Source organism: Peromyscus californicus, unplaced genomic scaffold, assembly GCF_007827085.1.
Source record: "Peromyscus californicus insignis strain IS unplaced genomic scaffold, ASM782708v3 Scaffold_6__1_contigs__length_162567912, whole genome shotgun sequence".
Classification (NCBI taxonomy): domain Eukaryota; kingdom Metazoa; phylum Chordata; class Mammalia; order Rodentia; family Cricetidae; genus Peromyscus; species Peromyscus californicus.
This window is the reverse complement of record NW_026294584.1, coordinates 99,029,438-99,052,474: the sequence shown is the minus strand read 5'-3', so window position 1 is coordinate 99,052,474 and position 23,037 is coordinate 99,029,438. Positions and strand designations below refer to the sequence as shown.

Below are 23,037 nucleotides of genomic sequence, written 5' to 3'. Positions count from 1 at the left end.
TAGCTGAAGACCTGTAGTGTTAGCAGTAGGGAGGCTAAGGCAGAAGGATGGTGAACTTGAAGTCAGCCAGAGCTACCATAGTGAGTTTGAGGCCAGCCTAGAGTAAACAGTGAGATGCTGGTATGTCAAAAACAAGGGCTGGCAGAAGCCTCAACAAACAAGATTCTTGTTTGATCTGAGTTTGATCCCTGGAACCTGCATGATGGAAGGAGAGAACTGTCTTCCCCAATGCACACACCCACCCACATACAGACACACTCACAAAGTTACTGTAAGAAAACCAAAATTTTACAAAAAACATGGGGCTGGCCGGGCGGTGGTGGCACACACCTTTAATCCCAGCACTCGGGAGGCAGAGGCAGGCAGATCCCTGTGAGTTCGAGGCCAGCCTGGCCTACAGAGCAAGATCTAGGACAGGCACCAAAACTACACAGAGAAACCCTGTCTGGGAAAAAACAAAAACAAAAAACCAACCAAACAAAGTGGGGCCAGAGAGATGGCTTAGCAGTTAAAAGCACTTGTTGCTCTTGCAGAGGACCTGGGGTTTGATTCTTAGCTCACAACCATATAACCCAAGTTCAGGGGATCCAAAGCACTTTTCTAACTTCTGCAGGCACCACGTACATGTAGGCAAAGATTCATACATGTAAAAAAAAAAAAAATGAAAAAACCTTAAAAATTCACAAAAATGGTAACGAAAAGAGAAATTAAAAAATTGAAACCTGTCTCTGTCCATGTCCTCAGGGAAATCCTTCTGAATGCTGGACTCAAAAGTCCTGTTCATCAAGGAATCCAGCCACAGCTGTCTCCTTCAGGAACAACTGACTCATTGTGTGTCTGCATATGTATATGTGTTTACTGGAGGGAGGAGGTCAACACTAAATGTCTTAACCGCTCTCCTTGTGTTTTGAGACAGGTTCTCCTCTTAAACCTAGAGCGAGTCCATTTGAGTAGGCTAGTTGGCCAGGGAGCCCTAGGTATCATCCTCGTTCTACCTCCCCAGCCCTAGGATTACCAATGTGTGCCACCATGCCCGGCCTGTTACATGGCACTGGGGCTCAAACTCAGGTCCTCACACTTATATGGCAAACACAGCCCCAACTGGCTCACTTAAAAAAAAAATCAGGGGCTGGAGAGATGGCTCAGAGGTTAAGAGCACTGACTGCTCTTCCAGAGGTCATGAGTTCAATTCCCAGCAACCACATGGTGGCTCACAACCATCTATAATGAGATCTGGTGCCCTCTTCTGGCCTGCAAGCATACATGTAGGCAGAACACTGTATACAAAATAAATAAATCTTCAAAAAAAAAAAAAAAATCAAATTCAGGAGGCAGAGGCCGGTTGATCTCTGTGAGTTTCAGGCCAGCATGATCTACATAGAGACCTTGCCTCAAAATAAACAAAAAATAAAAACATTACTTATGAAATAATCACTAGGCTGTTACCTAATCCCCAAGTTTCACTATGAAACCATAGAGCAGATATAAGTCCCTTTTCAAGGACCACACAGTCAACTGAGGGACAAAACAAAATAAGGTATGGTGGTCAGGTCTAGCTGCGGAACAGGAACACCCCTCTCCAAGCCTCAGAACAATGCCTGTGTACATTCATTTCTGCATCTAGTTAAGGGGTCTTCACACCTGAGGTCCTCTGACGACTGCTCCCTAACTCCACTCTGCAAAGTCAGGAAAGTCCCTGTCAACTCAGAGCCACTGACTGGTCCAGCCTGCTTAAAATAAGACAGTCTGGCCAGCTGCAGGAGGGTTTATAGAAAAAGGAAATAATTTTTTTCTTTTTAATTTTTGTTTAAATTTATGTGTATGATTGCTTTGCCTGCGTGTGTATATGTGCACTATGTATGTGCCTGGTGCCTGAGGAGGTGGGAAGAGGGCATCAGAGCCCTCTGGAACTGGAGTTACAGATAGTTGTGAACTAGTGTTGGGAACCAATCCTGGGTCCTCTGTTAGAGCAACAAGTGTTAACTGCCAATCACATCTCCAGTCCCTAAACTTTCTTTTTCAGACAGGTTTTCACGTACTCCAGGCTAGCCTTATGTTTATTATGTAGCTGAGGGCGACCTTGAAATTCTGGTCCTCCTGCCTCCACCTGAGCGCGGAGGTATTAGGCTTAGCTCATCGTGTTTGCTTTAAGTAGTGTTGGGGCTCAAACCCTCTACCTGCATTCAAGGCAAACACTCTTAATAAAAATGTTGCCAACGGAGGGAGGGGAGTTTTTAACCTGTGAGTGAGCCCCAGCCACTAAACTGCTTCTCCTTTCAGGATGAGGGTCAAAGAGAAAATGAGTAAGTCAGCCTCCTGCTGTCCCACACCTCTCAGTCTAAAAAAAGGCTTTGTTTAGTGTTGGAGGATGGTGAGGGGCTTCTGAAGCAGGAGGATGGCTGCAAGCTCGTGGTCAGCCTGGGATACATAGTGAGACCCTGTCTCAAAAACAAGACAGCGTGAAAAGAAGCAACAATGGACACTTAAGAACACAGACTGGGTTTTTTGTTTTTGTTTTTGTTTGTTTTGAAGCTAGGGAAAGACTAGGGGTCTGCCCCTGGGCTACTTCGTCAGCCGTCACTGGTGGACTCCGACACTGGCCACCGAGTCAGAAACACATACTACCACAAAGTGCAAGCACAGGCAGTCCCGGTTCCACCCGGTCAAGCAACCAAGACAACCAAAACCTTGACGTGCGGCAGAGCGAAGCGGTTGGTGTGGCTCAGCAAGCACGTCCTGGGGCGGGGTGGGCACAGAGGGTGGGCGCTCGGCAGCTAGGTGGGCGGGGCCTCCCGGGGCGGGGTCAAGGGTCAGAAGGCGGAGGCGTGCCCAAGATGGCGGCCTCCATGTGCGACGTGTTCTCCTTCTGCGTGGGCGTGGCGGGCGGTGCCCGGGGCGCCGTGGAAGTCCGTTTTGTGAGCAGTGCCAAGGTGAGGCCCGGCCGGATTCCGCCCGGAGAGTCGCCCCGGGGACCCGTGCCCACAGCCTGGAGCCCGGCCCGCACGGCGCTGGCCTGGCGCCTGCTGGGCCCCGGGGCGCAGGGTCTGTGCTCGCTCCCAGGCTCGTGGCGCTTTCGCGTGGGGGAAGCTCGGCCTCGGAGCCTGCGTGCGCACCCGTGCCCGCGGAACAGGGCCCACTGGCATGTGGCGGTGCTGCGGCTATCCTGGGTGGAGTTGAGACTCTGGGAGGTCCTGGGGTTGGGGCAAGCTCCTGGACCAGGTTCGGGGGTTCTTGGCTAGCTTTGGGGCTTAGCTGCCGGTCAGGAGGCAGTGGGTGGGGAGTGCTTAGTCGAGGGAACTGAGGTATAAAGCAACCTGGCACCCCAGCGACCCTTCTGAGTGAGGTATGGGTGGAGACTTGGAGAGCTAGGGAACTTGGACCAGAACCCACACACCGAGTGCTTATCTGAAGGGTTTTAAACAAGAAAATGACATGATTTCGCGATTTGTATTATCGTGAGTTTTTTGTTTTTTTGAGACAGGGTCTTACTATGTAGCTCTGGCTGTCCTGGAACTCACTGTGTAGACCATGCTGACCTTTGCCTCTCCAGTGCTGGGATTAAAGGTGTGCGCCACCACGCCCGGCTCTATTATCGTGTTTTATTAGTTCCTTGTAAAATAGAAAATGCACATAAATAAAGATAAAAATCACTCCGTATTGTACTTGTGCACATGCATGTGTATTAAAGTTACATCTTTAAAAGCTCCCTCTTTGGTCTGAATGAGGTCCTCGTGTAGCAGCTCATCCTGACCATCCTGCTGTAACTCATCTTCCTGCTATCACCTCCCAAGTGCTAGGTTACAGCTTGGTAGTGGCTGGAACATCCCTCCCCTCCTCTGTTTCTTTCAGTACATCCTTTCAGTACATCTTCCTCTGTCATTGAGCCCATTTCTACTTGGTTAAAGAGTTGACTGATAGTGTTTCAGGGGAGAGCCACACTTCACTCAACCAAATCCTTATTTATAGCTCCTTTATGTCATATCTTATTTATCACCCCTGAGAGCAAAGGTCTCGATCTTGGGTTTCAGTGTAGAGAGACTTTTGTCTTCTACAGCACTATTTTTCTCTCTATGTCTTTGCCAGTTGACATATGCAAATGGTATTGTTTTATCTTTATTTGCATTCCTAAGTGTAAAAGTCAAGTAGAATGAATAATAATAATGTGCATATCCTTGGTCCTTAGCTCAAGATGTTAGCTCTGTAGTCATCTGCTGTCAGCCTCTCTATATCTGTCCAGGCTCCCATCCCAGGTTGTTTTTTTTTTTTTTTTTTTTTTTTTTTTTTTTTTTTTGCTGTCTTTCTGTTCCACAGGCATTGGGAGCATTCCTCTCCTTCGGCCGGAAGTCAGCTCCCTTATATCCTTTGTGTCCCTAGCTGTTCACATCCCCATTACCACCCAGAGCTTCTGGTGCTCCTGGGGCCCACAGTTTGAGTTGTCTCTGATCCAGCAATAATCACTTTTCATCTCTCTTACCCCTTCCCTGTCTTGCTCTTCCCCTTTCTTCACTTCCTTCTCATTTTTTACTTCTGCCAATCTCCTTGCCCAGTTCTGTCCCAGCCTTCTCTCAGGATCCCAGCTGGTGACTGGCCTAGTGGCCCTGGCCTGTATTCCAGCACTCAGAAGACTGAGGCAGGAGGACTATTGTGAGTTCCAGGATAGCCTGAGGTACAGAGTAAAACCCTGTCTCAAAAACAAACAAAAAAACTCCAGCTGGTCACGTTCCTCTGCCTACCCTAACCTTCCACTGGGGAGAATCGCCTTCCCGTGTGGACATAGAGCCTATCATGGGCTTCCGGCAGCTGGAGTCATGTGTCATGATTGATTTGTAATTTTTCCCTTTGTGTGCCCTCTTCCTCAGGTTACCACATAACACTCAAGCCTGACTTAGGGTAGAATGAGAATTACTTATTCTCTGACAGTTTTAGAGAACTGTCTCCTGAAGCATGAAGTATTGGAGGGGACAAGTGTGGGCATAGTTTTTAGTCACTTTGTACTGCATCTGTGGGTATTAGTAGGAATGATGTCTAGATCTCTATGAATTGTTATGCCGGAGACAAATCAGTGGGGACAGAAACCTAACTCGAGGTCTAGTAGGTGCCAGTTGGAATGTTACACTGCTGTGCACTAGCTAGGTCCCAGCATAGCTCATTAATTTGGGCTTGCTTCCTTTTGAATTATTTTGATAATTGTATTTTTCTAAAAAAATCACTTATGGAAGATTTTATTTTTTTAATGGAATCTCACTCATGCACTTTAAAGTATTTTATTATTGTGTGTGTGTGGTATGTGTGTCTATCTAGACATGGGTGCATGTGTGTGCCACATCATGTAGCGGTCAGAAGACAGCTTTCAGTAGCTGGTTCTGTGTTTTCACGGTGAGATCTGGAGATGGAACTCAGGTCCTCGGGTTGGGTGCAGCAAACATTTTCACCCACTGAGCTGTCCGGCTGCCCTAGTGAATCATAAGGGCTTAAATATACTGTCTGGTCTAAGAGTTTGTATAGTCCTCTCTTAAAGTTTGTCCTCTCTCCCTCCTCCCTCCTTCACTCCCTCCCTCCTCCCTCCTTCCCGTCCTCGCCTCTCTTGTTCTTTTCTTCCTTCTGATGTGGCCTTACTGTGTAGCTCTGTGTAGCCCATTATGTCAGTGGTTCTCAACTTGTGAGTCACAATCCCTTTGGAGTTGAATGACCCTTTCACAGGGGTTGCCTAAGACCATCGGAAAGCATAGCTATTCAATTATGATTCATAACAGTAGCAAAATTACAGTTATGAAGTAGTAACGATATTAATTTTATGGTTGGGGTTGCCACGCATGTGGAAGACTGAGAACCACATCATATAGTTTAGGTTAGCCTTGAACTTAAGGTAGTCAGTCCTCTTGCATCAGCCTCCTAGATTCTGAGACAACAGGTGTGAGCCATAGTGCCCAACCTTGCATGCTTCTTGATCTGCATTGGAGCTGTTTTTTCTTGAAATACTTTTGTATGTTTGAGGAATGAGTAACATTAGAAAGAAACAATTCTTGATTCTTTTTTGCTTTTTATTTTTTGTTGTTTTTCTTAATTTATTTTATGTGCATTGCTGTGAAGATGTCACATCCCCTGGAACTAGAGTTACAGACAGTTGTGAGCTGCCATGTGGGTGCTGGAAATTGAACGGGGTCCTCTGGAAGTGCGGTCTATGCTCTTAACTGCTGAGCCATCTCTCCAGCCCTGTTGTTGTTTTTTGAGTGGCCTTGAACTCCTAATTCCCCTTCCTCCTAAATGCTGGGGTTACAAACACCAACCACCATTCCTCTGGCTCTCCTTTGCTTTAGTGACTAAATATTTTCTGCATTTGGTCTTTCAGGACTTAAAGGAGAGGGAGATCTATAGTTATCTTTTTTTTTTTTTTTCCCTAAACAGGATTTTTCTTTGTAGTCTTGAGTCTTGGCTATCCTGGAACTCACTCTGTAGACCAGTATGGCCTCAGCCTCTGCCTCAGAGATCTACCTGCTTCTGTATTCCAGAGGATGAAACAAGTTTGAAGCTATCCTCTGTGTGTGTGTGTGTGTGTGTGTGTGTGTGTGTGTGTGTGTGTGTGTGTGAGAGAGAGAGAGAGAGAGAGAGAGAGAGAGAGAGAGAGAGAGAGAATGAATAGTTGAAGGGTTGTTTCCTTCACTCTTTATTCTGATGTGTGCCAGCTAGGCTCCTTAACCTTTAGTACTGGGATTAAAGGCATGCCCGTGCCAGGTGTGGTGGCACACGCCTTTAATCATAGCACTCGGGAGGTAGAGCCAGGCGGATCTTTGTGAGTTTGAGGCCATCGCGAGCTACAGATTGAGTTCTAGGAAAGGCGCAAAGCTACACGGAGAAACCCTGTCTCGAAAAACAAAAACAAACAAACAAACAAAACAAAAAACCAACCAACCAAACAAACAACAAAAAAATGAAGACATGCCCACTACATCTGGTTAGTTACCCAGTTTCAAGATTTGAAATTGTCAAAGGTCACCTGAGGCTGAGTTTTCATTTTGCTTGGTTGATCCTAGGGGCCACAAAGTGTAGAGATAGGGCTTCCAGAAAGGCAGTCAAGGGGGAGTCCTGGGCTTTGCCTCTCACTTTATTCCACCTTCCTTGTTCTGTAATTAGCTTCTAGAGCTGGGTAGTAGTGCATACCTGTTATCCATACCTAGTTCAGGGTTAGCCTGGGCTATGTAGGGAGACACTGTCAAAAAAAAAAAAAAAAAAAAAAAGAGAAAGAAGCTCTCTGGGTTATGCGTAGGTTGAGATTTGCTGTGAGTGTGGCAAAGACCCATCTGCACCCAGTACCAGTGCTGAAGGGAACAGGAAGCTGCTGTGGCGACCACAGTGACAGGGCGTTTTCTCTGGCACTTGGTGATGGCAGCTCCTTGTTGGCAGGGACACTGTCACTTGCAGGGTCAGCAGAACCATTAAGTGCCTGGGCTCCGAGTTCTCCTGAGTTCTTCAGCTTGCTCAGAAGAGAGCAGTGGAGCCAGAGGTGGTGGCTGATATCTGTAACTCTAGTGTTCCGGAGGACGGAACGTGTTTGAAGCCAGTGTCTGTCGGTCTCTGTCTGTCTCTCTGTGAAAAAGAGAGAGGATGAGAATAGTTCAAGGGCTGTCTCCTCTCCTCTCTCTTCCTCCTGATTGTAAGATGTACCAGGCTAGGCTCTTGTTTGGTTTGGTTTTTTGGCTTTTTGAGACAGGGTTTCTCTGTATAGTCCTGGCTGTCCTGGAACACACTATGTAGACCCTAGGCTGGCCTTGAACTCAGAAAGAAATCTGCCTGCTTCTGCCTCTGTAGTGCTAGGATTAAGGGCATGTGCCACCATTGCCTGGCTTAGAATAGGCTTCTTAACCTTTAGCATTCATAGGAATTGCCAGAATCCCGTTAAGATGTAGATTTTAGGCCTGTGAGATGGCTCAGGTGGGAAAAGTGCTTGTCATACAAGCCTGACAACTTGAGTTCATTCCCCAGATCCCGTAGAGAAAGGAGATGTCATCTGACTGTCACACAGCATCTGCGCTCATGCATGCACATCACATACATGAGTGCATGCGCGCGCGCGCGCGCACACACACACACACACACACACACACACACATGCATGCACACTCACGCACTAACATAAAAATAAAGATGCAGATTTTGATATAGCAGGTCTGGGCAGGGCCTGAGAGTTTGCCTTTTAAACATGGTAGTGACAAGGTAGAGTTCATGAGGGTGCTCACTTACACTGTATCACCACACCTCAGAAACTGCCTGGCAGAATTACTGGAATACCCATGTCTCCAGTGGGAAGCAGTTGACTAGGAGGTTCCCAGATGTTGGGAGCTGGTTCTAGAACTAGTTCAGTGCTTTGTGCATCCCCTGAACATTGTCCAAGGAAGAGGTCAGTTCTCCCCCAGACTAGGCTGCTTTCTGCTGGGATATAGGATTTCTCTGTAACCCTGAGCAGTAGCACAGGTTGGTGGGGAATTGAAGATGGTGCCATCCCGCTAGCCACTGCTGATATAGGAGGCCCCAACCTGCTAGGAACCTTGGTCTTACTCCCAGCCATTCTGAACTGTCTATTTCCAGGTATCCAGGTGGCTGCTGAGGTGGTTCCCTCCTTGGCCAGGTACTTCAGTCCTGTGGACTGAGAGAGGTGCAGCTGGAAGTAGGTCAGTCAGCTTCTAGAGCAGACATTTCAGGAGGCTGATGACCTCTCTCACCAGAGGTACAGCTGGTCTTGAGAGCTCTTGGAGCTGTGTCTTTGTTTAAAGTTATTTTTATTCATGTATAATTGCATAAGGGTATCCCAATGTGCTTAGTGTCGGTGGAGGCCTTGGATGTAAGCTGCCTGATGAGAATGCTGGGAACCAAACTTGAGTCTGTGGAAGAGCAGTAAACACTGTCAACTGCTGAGCCATCGCCTGTTTTTACTTCTTTTTATTTGTGTGTGTATGCATCCATATGTAGGTGTGCATGCCTGTGTGCACAGAGGGTAGAAGAGAGCATTGGGTGTCCTCTTCCATTGCATTCCACATACTCCCCTGATGTAGGATCTCTTCCTGAATCTGGGGCTCTTGTCTCGGCTTGGCTTTGTTTTGTTTTTTAAACAAAACCCGTAGACCCCAGTGATCTTCCCGTCTCTGCCTTCTTTGGAGCTGGGGTTGCAGGCATTTGTAGAGACACCTCCTGTATTACTTACGTGGGTACTGGGATCCAAACTCTGGTAGTCATGATTATGGAACAAGTGCACTTAACTATTGATCTATCTTTCTATCTTTCAAGCTTTTTTTTTTTTTTTTCTCGAGACAAGGTTTCTCTGTGTAGCTTTGCGCCTTTCCTGGATCTCACTCTAGTCCAGGCTGGCCTTGAACTCACAAAGATCCGCCTGCCTCTGCCTCTGCCTCCCGAGTGCTGGGATTAAAGGAGTGTGCACCACTGCCCGGGTTTTTTTTGTTTTTTTTTTTTTTAAACAAAACAAAAAGGTCTTATGTAGCCCAGACTAGCCTTGAATTCCTGATCCCCTGTTTCCATGTGCTAGGATTATAGGTGTGTGTCACTGTGGCAGGTTTGGAGCTATATCTTACCCTGTCTGTTCTCTGCCCTGTTAGGGAAAGGGACTGTTTGCCACACAGCTGATCCGGAAGGGAGAGACCATCTTCATTGAAAGGCCCCTGGTGGCTTCACAGTTTCTCTGGAATGCACTTTATCGGTACCCGGGGTGAGCACATCTTGCCTGCTTCAGGTGGTGGCTGGGCCCGTCCATTTTGTGCCTGGAAGAGAGCATCACACATATTCTGGCTAACCCCCTGGGTGCTGGGAGGAAATGCTGTCTTCCCCTGGAGAACAGGACCTGCGAATCACATCTCTGCCTACCTTTGTGTTTGGGGCTGTGTACCTGCAATGGAATATGCCTCCAAAATGCTTCTTGGGGAGGACACTCTCTTAGACAGAACTTAAGAGTCTGTCCCATTATATAAGTGTCTGGACATCATGCTGAAGGGCTCTGTACCAAATTAGATGTCCCTACTAAAAGGTGGTGCATAACCCATGCTTGATGAAGACTGTGTTAGGGGCCAGAGCAAGTATGATCCTTGGCTTTGCCAGCCATAGGCCTTTTCATATTTTCCTTAAGCTAGAGACAAACTGGAAGGAGCAGCAGTCTGAGGTAGGGATCCCCATGGACTGAGTCTGATGGAAAAGCAGTGGGATCAGGAGGAGCTAGAGGGTTCTTGAAAGAGGGCACTTACTGTGTCTGGCTTCTATGCAGCCTGTGACCACTGTCTTCGGGCACTGGAGAAGGCAGAGGAGAATGCCCAGAGGCTGACTGGGAAGCCAGGCCAGGTTCTACCACACCCAGAGCTATGCACTGTGCGCAAGGACCTCCACCAGCACTGCCCCCACTGCCAGGTGAGCACCCCTGGGGAATGCACAGGGAAGGGAGCAGGCTAAGGAGGCTTTAGTTAGCCTTCACTGGCAAGACAAAGTCTGAACAGACCTGGTCTGTTCCTCAAGGCTCACAGTCTGGTGTGTGACAGTGAAAGGACCCAGTAATTGTTCAGCCTCTTTGCCGCCAGTGTGGCCCATCCAGAAAATAGGTGTCGTTGGACATAACTTTTTCTGGGGAGTCTGAGAAGAGCTGAAAAGCTCTCTTCCCTTCATGTAGTATAACGAGCTTAGGTTAGGTGCATGCCCTAGAACACCCTGTACTATCCTCTCTGAGCTCTTATTCTGGGGCTATTGTTGAAAGAATGCAGTTAAATTGAGGTGAGTACCCCAAGTCCTGGGGGCTAACCTCCACCCCACCTAACAGGTGATGTACTGCAGTGCAGAATGTCGGCTGGCAGCTGCAGAGCAATACCACCGAATCCTGTGCCCAGGTGCATCCCAGGATGACCCCCGGCACCCCCTCAATAAGCTTCAGGAGGCGTGGAGGTAGGTCTCTTCTCTTTTCCTTTCCCTCCATTCCTGCCTTGGCTCAGCAGTTGGGAGCTTTTGTGAGTTACATCCCCAAGATGTGTTCTCCATTGTTAGGCTTAAACGGAAGTCACGGTTTTCAGCACCCTGCCTTTAATCTTCAGCCCTTTTCAGACTCCCCAAGAGAGTCCATCAAACCCTAAGGATACAAAGTTGTCTGAGTCCAGCCTTTGATAACCGATGTCTCTGTGGCCGTCAGAATGGACTTCCCAGGCTCTGCTCCTAGGGAGGGGATTTTTAGGCTACACTTTCTCTTTCCCCAGGAGTGTTCACTATCCTCCAGAGACTGCAAGTATAATGCTGATGGCCCGGATGGTGGCCACGGTGAAACAGGTAAGCCAGAGAAGCTGACCCCCAGTCAGCCCTGGGTCTGTCACCTGACCTCGCTCGGATGCTTTGCTCCTGGGTTTTCCCGAAGGGTAGCTGCTTGCTGTGTAGAACCTCCAGCACGTGCTATCCAGCAGTCAGGCAGAGGCGTAGGCACTGGTTTTGCCTGTCTTGGTTTTTCTATGAGATGTCTGCCTTCTGCAGCAGCGGTTCCTGAATTTGACTGAGAGGCATCACTGTTCCGGGACAGCGTCTCTTACATGAAGTGAGAGACACCATGCTGCCCACTTCTGTCTATATTGTCCTTCCTCAGTGGCCTTATGTTTTCAAAGTATTTTGAGTTGGCAAGTCCGGCTCCAGCTAGGAAATGGCTGTGTGGGCAGAGTGGGGAGGGGCCCTGGGCAGAAGGTCTTGGGTGGTGGTCATTTCCTGACGGAAGGGACTTGAGAAACATAAGCCCTCTGTTCCATACGGGCACATGGCCCTTATGTGTCTTTGTCTTGCAGGCCAAGGACAAGGACCACTGGGTCAGGCTTTTCTCCCAGTTCTGCAGCAAGACCGCCAATGAGGAAGAGGAGATTGTCCACAAACTCCTGGGAGACAAATTCAAGGTTGGTTTTCTCTCATGGCCTCCTCTCTCTACTCCTCAAGTAGCCTGGGGGAACTGTGGCTACCTTTAGGGGACTAACTCCACATTTGATCTCTTTTCAGCTACAGTGGGGGTTAAAACCTGGTCTTAAAAATCCCTTCAAAGAATGCGCATTCCTGACACCATTTACCTTTGTGACCTAATACAGACCTAAAATTGGAAGTAGGAAGAGGGGTTGCATGTCCTACCCAAGAGTGCTTGTTATGCCGTGTGGAAGGCAAGACTCCTGAGGAAGGCCGCGGTAGACATACCAGGTTTTCTGGAGAGTGGAGGGCCGGAGGTCCACAGGTCAGGGAGTGGTGTGAGATTGGTGTGGCGGCAGTAAGACAGTAAGGACCTCAGCCTTCCTTTGGAGTTGCCAACGTGAGGAGGCTGCCAGAGGGTAGAGACTGTTCAAGGGAGGCAGGCAGAGGTTGGGAATGCAGCTGTGGGAAAGATGTATCTCAGCATTGCTATGCTGGACCTAGAAAAAAGGAGAGCCAGACCGTGGTGGTGCATGCTTTTATCCCAGCAGAGGCAGGCAGAGCTTTGTGAGTTCGAGGCCAGCCTGGTGTACAGAGTGAGATCCAGGACAGCCAGGGTTACACAGAGAAACCCTGTCTCAAACAAACAAGCAAGCAAACAAACAAAGAATAAAGGAGAGAGCCTAGCTGGTCAGAGGCCAGGCAGGTCTCAGGGAAGCTCCAAGGGAGGATGAGGATGGGTGTTCTAAGCCGTGCAGCCTCAGCCTTGCTGGAACAAGTACGAAAACAGGAAGAGACTTGGGGCTCCCACCCTCGCTTGGAGCCCTCCGACAGTTGGAAATAAGTACTGCCTCTACCCCAGGGAAAGCTCGGGCCACACGGCTGTCTCCTTTTCCTCTTTCATCTGAGTTTTTTTCTCACCTACATGGTACTGAGGGGAAGTCTCCAGGGCTGCAAGTGTCCCTCTGTTTCCCCTGAACCAGGGCCAGCTGGAACTTCTGCGTAGGCTCTTCACGGAGGCCCTTTACGAGGAGACCCTCAGCCAGGTAAGTGTGGGAGGGTGCGACCTGAAGCCTTTCTTCGGTGCTCCAGGCCTGGAGTTGAAGTGAGGCCAGCTTTCAGAAGCCTCCCACTGCAGACCTGGATTCGGAAGAGCAGCCCGGGGCTCACTTCTCTCTCCCTACAGTGGTTCACGCCAGATGGATTCCGGTCTCTCTTTGCCCTTGTTGGGACCAATGGTCAAGGGATTGGAACCAGGTTAGGAGAGAATGTTCTAGACCTATTAGGTAATCCCTCGGGGTTCAGATGGGAGATTAATGTAGGAAGGTAGCCACAGATTCTTTCAAGATGGATTGGGTGCTGCACTGACCTGGATGGGAGGAATGGGGCAGGGGAATCTGCTGCTCTTTTGGAAAGATAGGGCCCTTACTCTAGAAAAAGAACAAGGCAGGGTGGGAGACTCTTCTGCCTGGGCATAATATGCTTGGACATGAAGAGTCCTGTGACCTGGGCTGTTTCCAACCATGGGCTGCTGGGACTTCCAGCTCCCTCAGCCAGTGGGTTCATGCCTGTGATGCACTGGAGCTGAAGCCTCAGGACCGGGAAAAGCTGGACACCTTCATTGACCAGTTGTACAAGGACATTGAGGCAGGTTGGTGAGATGGGGCTGTGACTTCCCCCATCCTTGGAGCTTTTTTGTCAGATAGTGGACACAGTTCTTGCCAGGGAGCTCTAAGCTCATGGTAGGGGAAGGGAACCCCTATGTGCCTGTGGGAAGCTTCAGGTCTAGCCACAGGACATGCAGGTGAGTGGTCCTGAGACCCACCCAGAGGCTCCATGCTGGGAGGAGGGAGAGTGCCAGATAAATAGTAGTGGTGCAGACCGAAGAGCAGGCTTGTCTCAGAGAAGCAGGGTTAGGTAAAAGGCGAGTGCCTGGGTAGCTGTTTTGGAGGGTGGCAGGGCAGCAGACCTGGTGTCTGTTTCTGTGAGTGTGGTTTCCTTTTCCCACTGGCATCTACACATTACTGTCTTACAGCAACCGGCGAGTTCCTTAACTGTGAAGGGTCTGGCCTCTTTGTGCTTCAAAGCTGCTGTGAGTCTCGGCACTGGGGAGGAATGGGCCCACATGTTTCTGTCCCTGCCAGTTCTCTTTCCCAGTTTACCCTTTTTGGGCTGACCAGGTCAAGTCTAGAAGTGGGGTTAGGTCTGTGTTTTTTTGGAAATTCTCTTGGAAATTATTGCTCTTATCAGTTTCTTTTCTTTTCTTTCTCTCTCTCTCTCTCTCTCTCTCTCTCTCTCTCTCTCTCTCTCTTTCTCATTCATCCATTCATTCATTCATTCATTCATTCATTGTTTTTGCTTGTTTGTGATGTTACTGGGAGCCAAGCAACCCAAGGCTCATTCATCCCCAGCCTTCTGCTTGTGTTTGAACAGATATTTACAGTGGCCAGGTCCACCTAAGGGGGTGCACAGAGCCCTGCTGCTTGCAAAGGGAAGTATGGGCATTGTACCACCACTGCCCTATGGGATGTGGTCAGGAAGCACTAGTAGAGCCTGAGGCCTATAGGATCTTGGGAGGAGGCCTCACGCTGGAAGTCTCCTTAGTAGCTGGGAAGGCCAAGGCCACCTCTAACAAAGACCTTCCCCAGCTCCCAGCCTCGCACCTCCTGCTTTCCTCACTACTAAATAACCTCTCTTCCCAGGCTGGGTGGTCAGGGTTCCAAGTCAGCAGACAAGTAAATGGTCTGTTGTAGATGTCCTCAGAGCCCCATGCCTCCCTTGGCGAGACAATGGGACACATATGAGAACATGGTCAGTCTCGTGGGGTGGGGGTGGAGCCAGCAGTGATACAAAGCACATTGTATCAGCACTGCGGTCTTCAGGGAAGAGGCACTGGGTCAGAAGACAGGAAATGGGGTATCACACCTGCCCTTCCTTGCAGTGTTCAACCACAAAGTAAGTGACCTGGACCTTTTAAGAGTTTTGAGACAGGGTTTCCTGTAGCCTAGGTTGACCTTGAACTTGCTATATAGACAAGGGATGATCCTGGCTCCACCTCCTAAGTACTGAGACTATAGGCATGCCATGCCCAGCCTTTTTCTTTTTCTTTTTTTTTTTTTTTTTTTTTTTTGAGACAGGGTCTCTAGAGTCCTGACCAGACTGGAACTCATTGTGTAGTCCTGTTGGGTTTCAAACTCACAGCAAATCCTCCTATCTAGCTCATGGGAGTGGAGATTACAGGTGTGAGCCACTTGGCTTGAGAATATTACTTCAGTTTTACTTATTTTTTATATTTGTTTGTTGTATTTTTTTAGATAAGGTTTCACTGTGTAGCCCTAGCTGGCCTGGAACTTGGTATTGTAGATCCGCTTGCACTCTCTCCCAAGTACTGGGATTAAAGGCGAGTGCTACTACACATTGCTTTCTTTTGTTTTTAACATTTATGTACACACACACAGCCTAGGGTGAACAGATAGATGTCAGTCAGGTCTGTCTTTCTACTAAGTGGTTTCTAGGGCTCACACTGAGGTTGTCAGGCTTGAAGCAAGCACCTTTACCTGCTGAGTCATCTACCTGCCCCTAGAATTATATTTTTGTTTTGTTTTGTTTTCTTCCAAGACAGGGTTTCTCTGTGTAACCCTGTCTATCTTGGAATTAGCTCTGTAGACCAGGTTGGCCTCAAACTCAGAGATCCGCCTGCCTCTGCCTCTCAAGTGCTGGAATTAAAGGCGTGCGCCACCACTGCCCAGCTAGAATTACCATTTTTTAAAAACTGATTTTCATTGCTGGGCATAGATACACTTGTGAGTTAGAGGCAGGAGTGTCACAAGTTCAAGGGTAGCTTGACCCGGATTCAAAACTAAGGGCTGGGGTGTAGACCAGTTATGGAATGCTTGCCTAGTAAGTGCAAGGTCTTGGGCTCTACACACACACATACTTCACTCATTATCTGTCTTTTGTGATCCAGGCAACCACAGCTGTGTTCCCAATGCAGAGACCTCCTTCCCAGAAAACAACTTCCTTTTGCATGTTACCCCGCCTTGGAAGATATTAAGCCAGGCGAGGTGAGGGGACTTGGCAGCAGGGGTTTGCACAGGGCCTTGCAGGTTCTCTGCAGGGAGCAGCAGTAACCAGCTGGAGCCCTCTGTTGGGCTGGTGGAAAGTCAACACAGGCCCCAGGGCTTGAGGCTTTTTGCCCGGGAGTGTGCTCTGATCCCTCCCAGTTCTTCAAACATCTGTAGAAAGTTTCAGATTGAAGTAGAGCTCTGTGCCCAGCTACTTTTTGATTTCTTTGTGGCTTGAGCCACAGGGTGTAGTGTGGATTGAGAGTCCTGGTTGGTGGCCACAGCCTGGTGAAATTTTCTCCTATACAAGTTATCATCCAGAGATTAACCTCTGATTCCATCTACAGACCTTGGCTACTGGCTAGTTTTCCTCAGGGTCTGAGGCCAACCTCCACCCTTGTCTGTCAGACCCAGGTGGGAGTTTTGCCTGCTGGAGGCATGGGTATGGATCAGTGTTGAAGGGCATTGAAGGCCTAAATGCTGGGCCAGGACCAGTGGTTGACAATAGATAGGCAGCTGTTGGGGAAACTCTTTCCTATCTGATGGAGGGCATAGGCAGTCACACCCTCCTCTACCCCACAGGAAATCTGTATCAGCTATTTAGACTGCTGTCAGCGGGAGCGCAGCCGCCACAGCCGCCACAAGATCCTCAGGTGCCAGCTGGGGACATGGTCGGGCTCTGGGCTCTTCATCCTAGCAATGCCTGACTTGTCACTTCTCTACTTTGAAGGGAGAACTACTTGTTCATCTGTTCCTGTCCCAAATGCCTGGCAGAGGCTGATGACCCCAATGTGACCTCAGAAGAGGAGGAAGAGGAAGATGAGGAGGAAGGAGAGCCAGAAGATGCCGAACTAGGGGATGAGATGACTGATGTGTGATCTTGCCTGAAGAGGCTCTGCCCAAACCCTGCTGGAAAAGGGGGCCCATCCTCCACAAATGTGGTTGGAAGGAACATCCCCTCCCCCTTGCATCCATTGCCTGCTTTCTCCCTTCTGGCATTCTGTCGGAGGGCAGGAGAGAGGCTGGACCTACCCCCACCAGACCTCATGCCCTGAGCACTGCTGCTGAGCTGCATCGGCCCTGTGCCCTCACCAAGCCTTCCAGAACCGGTCTTCCCCTGCCATGCCCCACTGTAGCTGTGAGACTGGAACAGGCTCCAGGCCTCATAGTGTTCTTCCTCTGGGCCCCTTGGCCCATACTCACCCATCCACCTGAGGCTTGACCCTTCTGGACTGGCTGTTAATTTGAGGGGGACAACAAAATTGCCAATCTGAAAGCAGACTGGTTTCTTTGACAGAAAGAGGTGATGTGATGCCTTACCTCTTCCTTACTGCTCACCTACCACAGCTGCAGCTGAAGTAATAGCCTGCCACTTGCCAGCAGGAGGCAGGAACAAAGGTCTAGGCCTTCAGAACACTTCAGAAGACTGCCAGGGTGCTGGGCTGTTCCCATTGTACACGGGAGGTGGAGAGTAACCTACTCTCTAGACTCCAGATTGCTATGCCTGTGCCTTGCCTCTTGGGGCTCAGGCAAGATGGCTAGCCCTATAAGGTATAGAAGAGGCCTGTCTTCATCAGGACTCTAGCAGTATGGCAGACGACAGATTGTGCTCCTTAATTTAGGATGCTCCACTCTTCCCTGGGACCAGCTGAAATGGTCCAGCGAAGGGTCTGATCTCAGACATTCACCTTTAGGATATCCATAGAGGAACACCGAAGTCTTCCAGAAACCTGAAGGAGCTGGGCAGACGCTTAGAGATGAGCCATGACTTTGTTCCCTCCTCGCCACAGATGACCATCTCATTCTTGGGGTGGGCATTGTGGAAATGACAGCTACCACTCCCCATTCTTTCCCTGAGAGGCCTGCACATAAGTCCTGCTGGGGGTTCCCAGGGAGGACTGGTACCTATGCTACAAGCTCTTTCTAAGGTGGAGCCAGGTAGAACGTGCCTGACTGGCCCCTACCTGTAGGGGCACACTTCTTCACATAGCCAGCACCCCTCTCCCTCTGGTCTGCCCACTGGCCTCAATAAAATGTGAGTGGTGATAGGCCTCTGCAGCGATGTTTTGTGGAGAGGGCTGGGTGGAGCACTCCGGGCCTGCAGTAGTCAAGGTGGGTGCAGAGGGCACAAGTTAGACCCGGGGGTGGCAGCAGAATGCTCCAGCTTTCTCAGTGGTGCTCATACTGTCAGCCACACGCGGTAAACGTCCCTAAAGCCAGAACAAGGGTCCCTGAGGTTTGGTTTCAGTTGCTGACTCTAGATATAGAACTCGTCTTCCCAGAGGGCTAGACCACAACTAGCAGTCTGTATAATCCTAATGGGCCTTGAGAAGCCATGGCCTTCTGTGAGCCTCCCCAAAATGCAGCAGTATGATGTAGGACCAAATACGAGTCCCACCACACCCATGCATTCTTAGTTTAGGACACAGGTACAAACCTAATGAGCTTTATTTAGCTTTATTGCTAAAAAGTAGGGGATCCTTAGTCCCGGAATACCAGTTCTTTAAACCGCTCCAGCAACAGCTACAAAGCTCATTGTGAGGAGATCCTGGCTACAGGAGGCTGAAACTGGTGGCGTTTGACAGGTTGCAGATGACAAGGCCACCTGCCTTCAGCAGCTTTTGTTCCCAGTTCTAGCCAGAAGCCTTGGGTCTGGTTCTTGCTTCTTGCTGGAGAATGAGATATCCTTGCAGGTCCCGGGGAAGGGAAAGCCAGTCGTGTGGCTTCCCTGTCCCTCCCTGGCTCTACTTGTCCTCAGAGTCTATCTCCAAACTCCCAAGTGGCAGAATCTTAGGTTTCCTCTTCCAAGTGAATCACCTGTAGCTGGCACCTGGGGTTAGCCTTTCTACCAGAACGTCCAGGGAGGCTGCAGCAGCTCAAAGGTGGGGATACTGGTGACATTGACTGGGATAGAGATGATGGCCCACGGCAGCCCATGCTGTTCCAGAGATCGTCGGATCATGTAGCTGGGAGGGCATGAAGAGCAGTCACTTTCTCAGCACCCCAACACTGCCCTCTGCCCGTTACTCTGGGAGCTTCCAGAACCTGAGAACTTTGGCCCTCTCACTGGGATACTCAAGACGGCCTGTGAGAAGGGACTGGTGATTGCCTTTGAACCTACCAAGTCATGCCACCCAGTTTAGTGTGGACAGCCGTAAGCAAAGAGCCCTCACCCATCTCGGCCCAGCAGGAAGAGGGCAGGAATGTCAGCTGTGCGTTGAGTACTATCCTGGATCATCTCCACGTAGAAACTGTCATTGTCCACGGCGTTGTCCGAGATGATCACAGCCCGCCCGCCATGCTCCTGCACCACCCTGGTCTTGGAGAGGAAGGAGCAGCCCCTGGAAGAGGTAGTGTTGAGACCAAAAGAAAAGCAGGTGCTAGCTGCCCCTCCCTCATCCTCTCTGGGAGGATGAAAGGACCATAGAGGACATGTATAGAGGGTCATCAGTACACAGCAGAAAGCAGACAAGACATTTCTTAAAGACCCAAAAAGGATGAATTTAAAGATCGACATTTCAAAGTACCATGAGCTGTGATCAGAATTTGCCCACCCCATGTGTCATGCCTGCCTACTCCTTACCCCCTTTCCACCAGAGCGATCTGGTCCTGGATGAAGAAGCCATTGCCGAGTTCCCCACAGGCCTCCGGAGGTTCAGCAGGGACGAGGTGAATCTGCTCATACCGCGTGTGCTGAAAAATGTTTGGACATTTGGACAAGTAAGAGTGTAAGAAAACATGGCTTTGAACGAGCTAACAATTCCTTCTTCCTGGTACCTCATAACGAGTGAAGGAAGGAAATGGGAGTGCTTTCCCTGTGGCTGAGGCCTTGAGTGCTTTAATTCTCACAAAGATCCATCTGATGACTCGACTTCACCCTGCCTTTCTGTGAGAGGGGAGCTGGTTACAACCCAGGCCAGGGGAAGTAGGCAGAAGGACAGAGAAAGCTGGTGCCCTTGGTTTCTCAGGTGTTTCCACCAATGAAGGCAGTCCCTCCCTGGCTTACAGTATGCAGCAGCTCTTGAGGGCACAGCTGGATTCCTTCCTGCCCTGTTCCAGCATAGAAGTGGGATGAGGGTCACCATGGCTCAGTGATGGCAAGAAGGCTGCTGAGGGTCAGAGATCTGAGCATCTTTGTACTTACAAATATACCACCAAAGTCCTTGGCAGGTGTGGCTGTGAAGATGTAGCGAATGTCCCCAGGACTCAGCACTTGGAAGTACAAGTAGTCATGGATGCGTAAGCCTAAAGGGAAGAGTGCAGATGAAAAGCCTCTTGGGAACAAGCTGGTTAGGGTTTAGATCACGGGGTTCCCTATGTCTTCAGCTGGGTGGACATCAACTGACTGGATCCTCTGGGAGCATTATTTTTAAAACAGGGTCTCACTATGTAGCCCTGGCTTGCCTCAAACTCACAGAGATCCACTTCTGCCTCCCTCCCAACCCCCAACTAGTGCTGAATTAAAGGTGTGCACTACCACACCCCTTTTTAAAATGGCCTCACATAGCCCAGGCTGGCTTTGAACTAGTTTTGTTTCCTTGGTGGGCCTTGAGTCCTTCTTCCTGACTGCCTCCCAAACATGATTACAGGCATGCATCACCACCCCCAGCTCGAGAGCTGGTTCCTGCACCGGACAGGACAGACTGGATACAAGAGATTTGTATTTGCCTGATCCTCCTGCCACAGCAGGTGAGCCACAAAGACCCAGAGCTCTTGAGTTAGCATCCATGGCTGCTCTGAAGACCCCAAGTTTCTAACCAGAGCTTACAAGTTAGCTCTGGTCTCACTGACATCTCCTAATCCAGGCACTGTCATCTCTTGTCCTGACTATTCAATCTTAACTGGTCTTGCTTCCATGTCTCCTTTTTCAGAAGGGTCTTGCTATGTTACCCAGACTGGTTTTCAACATTTGGGCTCAAGCAATCCTGCCTCAGGTTCCCATCTGTCTTCATTCTTTAATTTTCATTTCATTTTATGTATATGTGTGCTTTGGCCACATGTATATCCATGCACCATGTGTGTGCCTGGTGCCTGCAGCATCCAGAAAGAGAGTGTCAGCTCCCCGGAACTGGAGGGACAAGCAGTTGTGAGTGGGCCCTCTAGAAGAACAGCTAGTACCCTAACTGCTGAGCCATCTCTCGGCTCCCTCTCTCCATGCCCTCCTTACAGTCCTTAAGGTCCTCTAGCCACCCACTCACTGCCAGAGCCTCAGTGTCTCCTTCACTGACTAAAGCGTATGCTGCTGCTCACTGTGGTGTAGAAGGCCTTGCATGATCCGACTCCTACCCCCGCTCCAATCTTGTTTTCCTCTTTCCCAGGTTCAAGCTGAACTCGCTTTTCAGTGTTTCCATCTTTTGGGGTCTTCTTAAAAGTTTACCTGTCATTTCTCAGAAAGATGCTGCCTTGTCCCTTCCTATACCCATTCAAAATGTGTTCTTCCCACTGCTGCTTCCTCTGTAATTATGATGTATGTATAATATTCTATGTCTGCTTCTTCCACTAAAGCAATGATTCTAAGTTTGTGGCTTTACTCAGTGATGAATCCCCAGTGCCTAGGACACAGTGGCTGCTCAGCAAAGGTTACTGAATAAACAGACACCTGCCCTGTCCTGAACAAGAGAACTGCCAGAACCACCAGGATTTTAGGACAGAGACACTTTTCAGCATCGAAGTTTAATGATTTCCTGGGTTTTGAGTCCCTGGATTGCTTAAGTCCAGAGAGATGAGTGAATGTTGACGGATGGAAGCTGTTGCCTCAGGTCTGTTAATCAATTTAACGACCAAGCTATCACTGTGTGTGCTGTGGCTTCGACTGGCTGTGGTTATAGCTGTTCCTGTCTATGGTCCAAATCGCAGCCACCCAGACAGAGCTCAGGGAGCCTGCAGCTTTTTGTCCTGAGTGTAGATATACTCCATCAGATGGATACACCCCCAAGGAAGCCTTCTGGATTAACATGAGGCAACCCTTTTCACAAGCACACTCCTGTCTGGCGTTTGATGTGTTTCTCTCTTCGGTTATATATTCATGTGTTCACTTAGCGCGTAGGTGTGTACATTTATGTGCGAGTTGTGTAAGTGAGTGCCTGTGCGTGTGAGCCCACGTGTATGTTCCTGCCTGTATGAACGCTCACGTTTCTCCATTCTAGATCTCTAGCTGTCACCCGGGTCGCCCTCAGTGGGAGGAGGGCTGGAGGATCTTGCTCCGACGTGGGGAGCCTCTGGCTGCGCCTACTCATGGTCCCGGGGACCAGCACCCACCCACTGCGGCCGTCTGGTCGCAGAACCAGGTCGGCCCAAACTCCGCGGGGTCCCCAAGGTGACCCGTGGCCCCCGGCCCCAGCAGCGCGCACACTGGATGCCCACCCAGCCCGCCCTCCCGCCTGTCGCCGCTCACCGTGGGCCGCGACGCACGCGGGCAGCCAGAGCACGAGACAGCACCAGCCCGCGGCGCCACGGCTCATCTCCAGCGCCCGTCCCGCCGCCGCCGCCGTCCCGCCGCGCTCGCTAGCCGGACTTTAGCCTGACAGCTGCCCCGGCCTCCCCCAGGCCCGCTCTCGGCGCGGGTTGGAGCGCGGAACCGAGGCCGGCGGCTGATTGGCTGCCATGCCTGTTCGTGCGGCCGTACTTTCCGCCTCTGCTCCCTGGGCTACTTCCTATTGGCCAGGAGAAGTGGAGCCGGGAGCTGATTGGCCAAAACTCTTAATAGCAACTGCAGTTCGCAGCCCCGCCCCCGCGCTCCTCAGTATAGACGCGGCACCCGACCCGAGCGAGGGTGGGCGGCTCGCGGAGACAGACTTGCCGGATGCTCGGGCATCCTCACGGCCTGAGGCTGGCTTCGCGCTGGGGCCGCGCGCGACCTCACCCTTCTCAGGCCGCAGGGCGGTGCCTCGGCCGACAGGAGGCGCTGCAGAGATAGACGCCGCCCGGACAAGTTTCCCGCGCTCGGGGGCTCCGCACCTGTGACCCGGGACACCCCAACTTCCCAGGCTATCTGTGAAACGCACAGAGCTCCAACGCCACGGAGCTGTGTGGGTGCAGTGAGCTCGCTCACCTAAGGTGCTTC

The 23,037-nt window shown here is 50.2% G+C and overlaps 2 protein-coding genes across 3 annotated transcripts; one reads left to right on the top strand and one right to left on the bottom strand.

Annotated features, from left to right (window-relative positions):
• Positions 1–2,802: 2,802 nt before the first annotated feature.
• Positions 2,803–18,025, top strand: Smyd5 (SMYD family member 5). The gene is given in 14 exon segments (XM_052722051.1): positions 2,803–2,930; positions 9,606–9,706; positions 10,236–10,404; positions 10,808–10,929; positions 11,235–11,304; positions 11,805–11,909; positions 12,894–12,956; positions 13,097–13,167; positions 13,455–13,561; positions 13,946–14,002; positions 15,878–15,945; positions 15,948–15,974; positions 16,557–16,627; positions 16,705–18,025. Coding segments are annotated over 14 exon segments (1,275 nt in total). The 5' UTR covers positions 2,803–2,834; the 3' UTR covers positions 16,853–18,025.
• Positions 18,026–18,415: 390 nt separating this feature from the next.
• Pradc1 (protease associated domain containing 1) lies at positions 18,416–23,008 on the bottom strand. Of its 2 annotated transcripts, none has more exons than XM_052722049.1 (5): positions 22,369–23,002; positions 20,119–20,219; positions 19,558–19,667; positions 19,148–19,315; positions 18,416–18,940 (listed from the first exon to the last, which is right to left on the bottom strand). In XM_052722049.1, the coding sequence occupies exons 1-5, from the start codon at positions 22,433–22,435 to the stop codon at positions 18,820–18,822; spliced, it is 567 nt and encodes a 188-aa protein (XP_052578009.1). In that variant the 5' UTR covers positions 22,436–23,002; the 3' UTR covers positions 18,416–18,819. The 2 variants fall into 2 exon arrangements, with proteins under 2 accessions (XP_052578009.1, XP_052578010.1); XM_052722050.1 differs by having other exon boundaries at positions 18,823–19,059; positions 22,369–23,008.
• Positions 23,009–23,037: the final 29 nt, after the last annotated feature.

Bases quoted from the DNA above. Each gene is read 5' to 3' on its own strand.
- Pradc1 (XM_052722049.1), bottom strand. From the start codon at position 22,435: ATGAGCCGTGGCGCCGCGGGCTGGTGCTGTCTCGTGCTCTGGCTGCCC. The intron at 20,220-22,368 runs GTGAGCGGCGAC...TCTTCCCTTTAG, and splicing joins CGCGTGCGTCGCGGCCCACG to GCTTACGCATCCATGACTAC. The intron at 18,941-19,147 runs GTGAGGGCTCTT...ATGCCCTCCCAG, and splicing joins TTCCTGCTGGGCCGAGATGG to CTACATGATCCGACGATCTC.